Consider the following 10495-nt stretch of genomic DNA (forward strand, 5'->3'; position numbering starts at 1 on the left):
TCAGGACAAAGTGACCCTACGGCAGGGTGCTGAGGGGCCGGCGCTAGCCCCAGCAGCTCAGCAAAGCGGAGGGCTGGGAGCCAAGCCGGTCACTGCCCACAGCCTCTGGGTGCCAGGTTTCCAGGGACTTCCAGGCACGAGGGGGAGAGCATGGAAAGGATGGGCCAGGGAGTGGTGGGTGCGTAGCTGAGGGACCAAACATGCTGGTTTAGGCCCCGTGCCAGCAACAGGCCTTGGTCCAGGGCCCTGGGCCACCTGCAGTAGGGTGGCGAGGCACGAGTCCAGACACGTGTGGATCCCACGCTAGCCGGCCGGGGCATGGGTAAACCCCTGGTTTGCCATGTCTCTGGGAGCTGGTAGGGGGTTCTCCACACGCGCCCGTCTCCTCTCGACCCACACTGCCAGACCCCCAGGGGAAGCTCGAGCTGGAGAAGCCTCCTTCAGCACAGCACCCAGGGGATAGGAGGGGTCAGGCCGGGGCAGCAGCAGGCAGAGCAGGGACCCCGGGTACACGTAGGGGCAGATGCAGGACCCGTTTCAGAGGACCCAGGGCTGACTGAAGCGGCCCAAGCACTGACTGCAGCACAGACAGGACATGGTCCCCTTCTCCGGCAGGTCGACGGGCGCCTGCCCCCTGCCCCGTCTGACTCTGGGGAGCCTCTGAGACCGCTCGGAGAGAGGGGAGACCCCCGCCGGGCTGGGCAGCTCCCGAGCCCCGCAAGCACAAGCCCATCCCAGCTGCCTGCCCAGCACTGATCGCCGCCGGGGCTCCCAGCAGCTCGCTGGGCCGCGGCGCGCACCCTGCATGCACAGCCCTGTCGGCGCTCTGCTCTCCCTGCCCGGCTGGTGTGGGCTGGCCCCCCTGCCTCCCCCGTGCTGCACGTGTGTGCGTGCGTGTGCGTGTGTGTGTGTGCCTGGCCCGCGTGCCCTTTGTACAGCCAGATGTATATTTTGCAAGGATGCAATAAAGCACTGAGTATTTTTGTGAGCTCCTTCACAAGCTGCTTGGGCTGGCGGTGGTGGCTCCCTGTCCCGGGGGCCGTGAGGGCCCACGTGGGGCTCCCGCCAGTGACGCGGCACCGTCCCTGGAGAGCTGGGAGGAACGTGAGGATTGTGCACCCCGCCCCCGGTGGCTCAGCCACCCCCCACCCATGCCGTGGGGCAGAGGAAGGGGTTAATCACGGCTGGGTGCCAGCGCCCTGCTGTCCCCATGCCTGGGTCTCCCTCCCCTCGGGCCTGCCACACTGGCTCCATTGTGGCTCCCGCCTGCGGCCCCGGGGCACGACCTTCCCGGCACTTGGCCTGGCGCGGGGCTGGAGGGCAGCACGGCTTGGGGTGGGGGGGACCTTTGGCCCCATGCCGCTGCCTCGCACACAGGCCCCTTGTTGGGCAGCCGCCTCTGTCCCGCCCTCCACAGACGCCCATTGTCCAGGCTTCCTTGGCTGGCGCCTTGATGGGGGCCTCACTGCCCCCCACGGGGCAGACTGGGGGTACGGGGCAGGGAAGAGAGGGAGGATGAGGGTGCGAAGGGCAGAGGGAAGCACGTGCCCGGGTCATGGGGGTCCCCGGGGCTAGCGCTCCCCGCCTGGGCCCGTGTCCGGCCGGGGCCCCGTGCCCAGATGGGGAGGGGCGCTGGGGTCCGTCGTGGCCCGACTCCAGGATGGGACATCAGGGCCAGCTCTCCTGGCTGCCAGGGTGGGATCCAGCTCCCGGCAGCCGGGACTCCCGGGTTGTAATTGCCGTGCCTCAGTTTCCCTTCCTGCTAGCGTGCGCCTGTGGGGCTTGGCCTGGGCCAGCTGGGAGGCATTAAAGCCCCCCACCCTGCAGCTGGCCATGACCTCATCTCTGGATGCTGGAAATGGGAAAACCCAGTGAGGTCATGGGAGCTGCTCCCCGCCGGCTGCCTCACCCTCCCCTGCCAGCACCCCAGAGGCCGTGGTGATGGGCAGCAGCATAACAGTAGCTTCCTTGAGGCTTTCCTCCCTCCTCCTGTGCCAACAGGGGTGCAGAGCTGGGACGTCCACGGGGAGCCGTCTCAGCCGCCCCCACCCTTGCCTGAGAGCCTAGCGCCAAGGGACAACTGGGGAAACTGAGGCACAAGACATCCCAGAGGGAGTCAAGGCCGGGCAGAGATGGATCCAGGTCTTCAGGCCCCACAGCCAGGTGCGAGGGGTGGCACGTGGTGCTGCCAGCCCTGCCCTGAGCTGGAAGGGAGCACCAGTCTGCTCTGTGCGCGGACCCAGCGCTCCCCCGCCCCGGCTCAGGCCCGCTCCCCCCCCGGGGCAATTTGCTAGTGAAATCCCTTGGCCCCGGGAACAATGAGGTTCTGTTGCCTGGAGCCACCGGACAAAGGGCTCTTTGCATCGCCGAGCAGGGGCGGGACGGAGCCGGGCTCCTGCAACGCAGGGCCCAGCTGGCTCGGGGCCAGGCCAAGCCAGCACGCGCCTCCCGCCCACGGGCAGGAGACGGCTCCTGCCCCGTGGCGCCGGGTGGCCGGAGTCCAGCCCCCAGCACAGGGAAGAAGGGCGAAGGGACGTGCCCAGGGGCATCCGCCGGGTCAGTGGCAGAGCTGGGAGCGTGACGTCCCTTCCTGGGTGGTCAGTGCCAGCCTGGCCTGCTCCTGGGGAGGCTGCCACACTCCGGTCTCCCCTTCTGCCCCTCCAAAGCTGAGCTCAGCCCCGGGGGAGATGTCCAGCCTGGCTGGGTCTCCACAGCTCGCCGTCCTTGGCCAGGCTGGGGTGCGATCCCTCCATGCCATGGGTGGGTAGGGCACGGCGCCAAGCCCCAGACCGATTAAATTCCTGTGTGTGGAAACCCAGCCGGTCAAGGCTGCTGCCCTGGCCTCCTCCAACACCAGTTAACCCCCCTCACTCCCAGGGCTGCAGCCCGGAGGCAAAGGGAGCTGGCCAGGGCTGTTCAGCCAGGCAGTAGCAGAGGCCACGTGGGTGCAGGGTGTCTTGACGCCCACCGGGATCTCCAGGAGCCCCGTGAGCCGAGGCTGTCCCATCCGGCCAAGGCACAGGTAGGCACGGAGGGGGATTTGCTCGGCGCCGCACAGGACCAGGCCCCAGGGTCGTACCCGGGGCTGGGCGTGGGGCTTTGCTGATGCTCCGCAGTCGGGGGAGAGGAGCAAGGAGCCACCAGGCACGGAGACACGGGGCAAATCCATTTATTAAGGACAAGCAAAGTGGAAGGCACCGATCTCGTGAGCTCCTCCTGGCGCAGCACCGGCGAGGAGACCGGGAGCCGCACGCGTTGCTCCTGCCTGAGCGACTGCTCCGGCCACATCCTTGGCACGGGGACAGGGAGCTCCTGGTCATCACCCCCACTGCCCCGCGCCGGGGCCGGCCGGACCCACGGGCGTCGCGCATGGCTTCTCAGCGCCCCGGCACCCTGCTGCCCCCTCCGCCCCACCCGGAGCGGGCATCACAGGGAAGGCAGCCTCCTCGGTCACCAGGCCGGGATGGACGTGACCTCTTCCCTCCTCCTGCTGCCAACCCCAAGGCAGGCAACAGCTTCCCCTCTTCCCCGATGAAGCCGAGGACGCCTCACCAGGCCTTTCCCTCCTGTATCGGGGGGCTAATAATGCTCCAGGAGCCTGATCCTGCTTCGTGCTGAGCCTGGCACCGGGGACCCGAGGGCACGGCGAGACAGGGCCCGCGGGAGCCTCAGGGCTGGCGGCCGCCCCTGGATGCAGCAGGGCTGTGCTGGCCCCCTGCCGTCGAGATGCACAGCACCGGCCTCCTAAACCGGGAGCGCGGAGCAGGGGGGCCGGGGAAGCCGGCGGCGTGCGACGGTCTTCGGGCAGTCGTGCCCCAGCCGGAGGGTCCGTGGCGGGAGCTCATCCAGAAGCGCCGGGGTACGGCGAGGAACGGGTCGCTGGCCAGACTCCAGCCCTCGCGTCTCGGGAAGGGGCCGTTTCGGCGCCGTCAGAGCTGCGGAAGAGCAAGCCACGTGCGGGGAAATAGCCCGAGACGGCACTCGGAGAAAGCCTTTCCGACGCGGCGAGAGCCGAGGTGCCCGAGAGCCGTCGCTCTCCAACCGGTGCTGCTGAAGCACCGCACCTGTTAGCCAGCGGCACGGCAGGACTCATCTGGGCGTCGGGCCCAAACACGGCTCCCACTTTCCTGCGGTCCCGATAAGGCGAGGGACGCGGGGCAGGTGGTCTCAGGTGGCTCGACGGCTCCCTTCGCAGGGCAGCGGGGTCGTAAGGCGCTGGTTTCCGTCCGGCCGGGCACGGAGGGGTGTCCTGGGCTTCGCCCCAGTGGAGAGGGGGAGCCCCCCGAGAAACGGGACCTGAGACAACTTGGGCATCAGTGCAAACGTGGGCTTTATTATTATCGCTAACAGCCGCGGGCTCGTGGTACCCGGGCGGGGAGCTGCTCCTGAATGGGAAGGCCGCACGGCGGGGGGGCGGATGGGAAAAGGGGAGGCGGGCAGTCCTGGCCGCACCCTGCGCTCGGGGCTGTACATTCTGGCGTCGCGGGGGGCAGCGGGGCCGAGACGAGGTTTCTCAGGTGTCTCTCTGATCCCACCCCCCACCCCCCAAGTCTCCCCCTTCACAAGAGGACGCAGGACTTTTTGGGCTTGGCCGGGGCAGGGTTGAGGACAGCCCGCACGGCCTCCGTGAAGACGTCCTTGATGCCTTCCTGGTTGAGAGCGGAGCACTCCAGGTACTTGACGGCGTGGATCTGCTTGGAGAGGGTGATGCCCTGCTGGGTGGTGACGGGCGCCTGGTTCTGCTCCTTCAGCTTCTTCATGGTCTCGGGGTTGTTCCTCAGATCCTTCTTGGTGCCCACGAGGAGGACGGGCACGTTGGGGCAGTGGTGGCACACCTCCGGGTACCACTTGTGCTTCACGTTCTCGTAGGAGGGCGGGCTGGCGATGGAGAAGCAGATGATGAAGACGTTGGTCTGGGGGTAGGACAGCGTCCGGAGGCGGTCATACTCCTCCTGGCCGGCTGTGTCCCACAGGTTGAGGTTAATAGTCCTGCCATCCACCGTGTTCTGGGCGCTGTAGTTGTCGAACACGGTGGGGATGTACTCCTTGGGGAAGGCGTTGGTCGTGTAGCAGATCAGCAGGCAGGTCTTGCCCACCGCTCCGTCGCCCACCACCACGCACTTGATGCTCTGCATCTCGGCGGCTCGGCGTCCCTCGCTTCTGTCTCAGCGGCCTGCGGACGAGACGGACAAGGGTTTATACCAGATCCCAGCAAAAACTTCCGCCCTGTCAGAGGGGTGAGGAAGGGATGCCCAGGGGAGCGGTGGGCTCTCCATCACTGGAGAAGCTGGATGACCACGGGCCGGGGGTGACCTAGGTGCGCCGATGCCTGTGCTCTGCTATGGTACTTCTGGGCTTTGCTGGTTGTCCCTTCCCTGTTTCTGCTCCAGGTGTCAGGGGGGTTTTAAGCCTCCCACAGAGACACTGCAGCCCAGGCTGAGGATGGGGACTGGGCTGGCACCAAACCCAGAGGGTCTTGCCCCTCCGATGCTGCGTTTGGGGTCAGGAAGGGATTTTCCCCCTACTCAGACTGGTGCAAACTGTGGGGTTTTGCCTTTGGCAGCAGCAGGACATTGGTGGCCGCAGTCCCCGTTTTCCCCGCGGCGGGTCGGGGTGCAATGCCCGGTGCCGTGTCACAGGTGACGGCGGTTTTGCTCAGAGGTTGGACGGTGGGTTTGTCCAGGCTGATGAGGACTAGATGTGACCTCGGCAGCTCCCTGCCAGCCCCACGGCTCCGGTTCTGCAAAGGGCGAGCCAGCCCCAGGCAGCATCATCAGGGGACTCCCCTCCTGCCGCCTCCGTTTGCTCCGTCCGACCCCTCCATAAGCCCCCACGTGCTAAGGTTGTGCCCATCACTAAGATGATACTGTTTTACTTCCACCTCCTCTGCCCCCTGCCCTCTCCCCAGCTTTGCCGTGCAGAGCCAGGAGGCATCGCTGCCCGGCATCATCGCGCACATCTCCCGTCCCCGCTAAGCCCAGGGGATCCAAGGGTGCATTTGTGGAGATAAATGTGCATAATAATTATAATAATACAGGCCACATTAACCCCCAGGCAGGAAGCTCAGCCCCCACGGGCCTCAGCACATCTGCACCAGGGCCAGATGGGACAGCGTAGGTGCCAAGACACTCCTGGGACAGGAGCCCATGGGGGGGGAAAGCACAGGCAGTGGCTGCATCTCCGGCTCTGCGTTGCGCCCGGGAAACGCAGCGTTATCAGAAGAGCCCGTGCTTGCTGGTGCTGATAAGGCTTATCGTGCTGGCTGGGGCAGGGGATCTCGCCCTCCGTCACATGCCTCTCGCCGGGCCGATACGGAGGCCACGAGCAAAACTCCCCCGGGAGCTGCAGGGGCGGGCAACGGGCCTCTCATCAGGCTGACACAACCTGGCCCCCACCTCTGCCCTGGGAGAAGACGGAGATGATTTTGCCGCGTGCACCATCGTGGGACCCCGCACGTGAAGGGGGTCCGGCTGGAGACCCGGGAAGGTGCTTCCCCCTCTGAGCCGCACCAAGCCTGGCACCTCTGGGTGTCCTGGCCTCCTTTTGCCTCCCTCTCTTGTGCCTCCCCGGGCACTGCCAACAACCTGCCGCTGCCCACGCCCACGGGAAATCGATCTTCCTGTCCCCGCAGTGACATCCGCCGTGCACACCATGACCCTGCGCCACCCTGCCACACAGGGACAAACAGCCCCACCCTGGCAGGACATCTCGGGGGTCCATGCCACTGCTCCAGGTGCAGCCCCTAGGAGCTCACGTGCCAGGCAAGGACATCCCCGTGCTCAGCGCTGCATGAGCACAGAAGACGAGGAGGGCCCAGCAGCTCCCTGCCCTGCTCCAACGGCCCGCCAGCACAGGGGAAACTCACTCCTAAGACCTGCAAGTTCAACTAGGGTCTTTTTTCTTTACCAGGAGGGCTTGGGGTGACCCGATGGATAAACAGGGATCGGGTTCACAGCTAGCAGGGACCCTCCCTTGATTGCTCACCCATCACATCATCCGCTCCCCTGCACTGAGCTGGGGGAGGCGCCTTCCAGGCACGCAGCCTGGGCACGCAGGGTGCCAAGTGTCCGCGGCGGCCTGCAGTTTCTCACGGGCCCAGGAGCTGGGTGCACACGGTGGCTCCTGGAAATCCCATGGGGGATCCCACCCACACCTGCAGAGAGCTGACTGTGTCCGCGCAAGCCTCCCAGTGCCACCCAGCCTATCTTCTAGGCAGGGAAACTGAGGCACAGAGCCCTCCAAGCTGGTCCAGCAGCGACTTGGGGCCTCGCCCCTCCGCCCTTGCAGACAGCGCTGGACCTCCAGGTGACTGCACGTGACAGGCGTGGGGCAGAGCCACCCCCACCAGCCCCTGCAGCTGGATGCCACGCCACGAAGGCCTCTCTCCCTCCCCGCCCAGCCGCGCTGAGCTCACGAGACCCACTGCCGTGACAGATGTGGCTGGGAAGGGCCCCACCCCACGTGGCCAGGAAACACGTTCACATCCGCTCCAGCACTGCCTCCAGGAGGACGTGGTCACGTCCTCTGCTGCGCGGCCCTGTTTCTCCAGGGCACCCCTGGCGTGTCCCAGGGCCCCCCGATGCACTCGCCACCCCATCCCCCATCTCTCCCAGCCCCGGGACCACCGGCTTACGTCCGAGCCTGGCTGCGTGGCCGACGGTCAGAGTCCTACTCACAGCCGCCGAGAGCCCGGGGGGGCGGTCACCGGGGGGCCTTTTCCCTGGTTATTTTCTCTTGTCGTCTGCAATCTCCGTCCCAGGGTAGCACCCCAGCGTGCCAGGGGCTGGACAAAAGCAGGGCCAAAAGACCCGAGGGCCCTGCGCCTGGGATCTGAGGATGCAGGCACGTTTCTCATGCTTCTGCCCTCGCCAGGTCCGAGCAAACTCCTTCTCCTGGCACGTCGAGACCAGGAATTCCCCACAAAAGCCAGCGCTTGCAACACTTCTGCCTCATGCCACTTTGGGGAAGAGCTACCAGGAGGGAACTTCCCACGAACCGGTGTCGGGGTCTGCCCGCGGTGCCGTTGGATGCGGGATTATGCGAGCCTAGCATTTGGAGGAAGGAGGAGGAGGAGGAGGAGCTGCCCGGCTGCGATCCACCATCCCTGCGTCCCGTCACCCACTGGGGCCGGGGTCGGGGCCGGGGCCGGGGCCGGGAACGTGCGTGAAGCCTGCAGGCAGAGGTGTGAGTTCGTGGGAAATTCCCTTCTCATCTCCAACCAATAATTGGCTTATGCCTGAATCAGGAGGACCGAGTCCTCCTGGGTAAGGACCCGAGTGATTCTCAGCCAGGTGCTAGGTTCGCAAACATGATTCGCTACCCAGAGATTTCGGGTCTCCCCGAGCATTTTGCAGGGCAAAATCTGCTCTACTGTTTCTCTGGAGTCAACCCAAGAGTGAAAACAAAGAGCCGGCATTTTCCGAGAGCCCACCCAGGGGTTCCCCAAGTCTAAGGAGGTTGAAGACCACTGCCCTCTCTGAAGCCCGATCTGCCCTGTTTGCTCCGGACATCTTTGATGGACACGTAAAGCGATCAGACCTCGAAATCCTGCTAAGTGCTAAGCCCAGGTCGTTTCCTGCAGCAAGGAGTTCCACGGGTCCCATGCAGATCTATTCGATCAGAGTTGATTTTTCCCCCCATTTGAGCAGCTCCTTGTCCCTTCTGTTAAGAGACCGAGTGAAGAAGTGACCCCAATCAACCTGCCTTGCGCTTTCGTCCTTCGTACTCATTTATTCTGGCTCGAAAGACGATTGTCTAAATGCTTTTTGCTTCCCATTGCCTTTTTCATCGAAACGGCGATTGCTAGCTATTGACAGCTCTTTTCTCCCTAGCTTTGTAGCACTTTTAATCTGGACGGCCGCAATTAGAAGAAGTCCCAGGCAGGGAGCGGGGCCCCACGGTGCCAGGCGCTGTACCAACACGGAGCGCAAAGACCTGGTCCCTGCCCCGAAGCAGCTCTGCTCTCCTGGATCAGGGTGCTTGTTTGGAGGCTCACTGGATGCATGCTTGATCCGGCCTCCCCTCCCCGCTGTGCCGTGCCTTAGTTTCCCCACCTGTAGACCAAGAGCGATGCTGGCTCGCATCAACTTTGGGGGTGCCCTGCACCGGGGGTTCATACAGGGCTACGAACAAGCCCTGGGGAGCTACAGATGCACGGGAAAGGCCAAGGCAATGCTGGCACAGGCTGACCGTGTAGGCCTCAAGGCAATGGGGGGCTTGGATGCGGGGCAGCTGAGAAGGGACAACCTTGGGCTTTCAACCAGATGTTTCTTTTTTCACGCTAAAGCAGCATCCCTTCGAGGGGGAAACTATGTCGGAGGAAGAGCGTGGCATTTCCTGTCCCTTTAGGGCTGCCTCTAAGGATGTCCCCTTTGGTCCATCTCCTCTCCGAGAAGAAGAGCCCCCGAAACTTTCCATCTCTGGCTGCGGACGTCTCCCACGACCTCTGCTCAGGCACCTCGCTGGCCCAGGGCCACCCAGGCGGTGCGGGGAGCAAGGCTGAGACTCAAGCAACCCAGCCGGGAGCGAGGGCCCGAATGCAGGGGCGATGCACGTCTGCAGCTGTGCCTCAATGCCCTGGCGCTGCAGAGGGTTTACCCGGGACTGTGTCCTGCCGGGCACGGGACAAGCAGGCAGGGCAAAGGGGCCTGCAAGGCCCTGCAGTGAAAGCTGCCAGAGGCGAAGCCGCAGCCCCAGCCCGCCTGCGTGATTCGGGGCAGGAAGCAGAGGGCGGGAGCCCGCTCCGAGGGAGGCAGACACTGCTGGGGCTGCGGTGGGAAGGGGGCCTGAGCACGCAGGAGGCGTAGCGAGCTCGTGGGGCTCAGCGAAGCGGGGGGGAAGGGCGGAGGGGAGCGCCGGTTTCCTTTGCGAGCTGCGCGCATTTAAAAATACTCTCCCGCCAAACGCCTCCTCCGTGACTTGCCACCAGACCGCGGCAGCACCCTGCAGAGCGGATGGCCCGGCGTCCCAGGGCCACCAGGAAGCTGCGGGCAGAGGGCGGCTCCGTCACCCCGGCTCTGGGCTATGAGGCTCCGCCACTAACTCCCCTGAGTGGCCACGGGCAAGTCCCCCCACCTCAGCTCTCCTCAGGAGACGAGAGCAAGGCATCCCAGGGAAGGCAGGAAGCAGAAAGGCGCCAGGGATGGAGACAAGGGGACAGGGCAAAGACCCCGGTGGGGCTGGCAATGGCAGAGATCTCAGGGTGGAGAGAAGCATCCCCTCTGGGTGGGCACCAAGGGGCAATGGCGCAGACGGGGCTCCCCTCCACTCCTCCCAAGGCCAGCGGATGTCTGTCACCGGTGCAAACGGGAGCAGACGCGGCCCAACAAGCTGCCCCGAGCCACGGGGTAGGAAGGATGGGAGCTGCAGCTCAGCGCTGGTGCAAGGCGCTGGATGTTGTGCAATCCGCAGCCTTTCATAAATGTCCCCCTGATTTGCATAACCCTAATTTGCATAAGATTTGGCATTTGCCTACTGGTAAATCACCCCCCCCCCC

General features: G+C 65.0%; 1 protein-coding gene across 1 annotated transcript in view; it reads right to left on the minus strand.

Moving 5' to 3' along the window:
• Positions 1 to 4312: 4312 nt before the first annotated feature.
• The window catches only part of RHOG (ras homolog family member G), a 33905-nt gene continuing 27722 nt past the window's right edge, over positions 4313 to 10495 (minus strand). Inside the window, exon 2 of the mRNA XM_019525460.1 lies at positions 4313 to 5173. Coding sequence (XP_019381005.1) covers positions 4560 to 5135 — 576 coding nt within the window. The 5' untranslated portion in view covers positions 5136 to 5173 and the 3' untranslated portion in view covers positions 4313 to 4559. The remainder of the gene's footprint in view (positions 5174 to 10495) is intronic.

The sequence above is a fragment of the Gavialis gangeticus genome, unplaced genomic scaffold (assembly GCF_001723915.1).
Source record: "Gavialis gangeticus isolate Ggan-Ray unplaced genomic scaffold, GavGan_comp1, whole genome shotgun sequence".
Lineage (NCBI taxonomy): Eukaryota > Metazoa > Chordata > Crocodylia > Gavialidae > Gavialis > Gavialis gangeticus.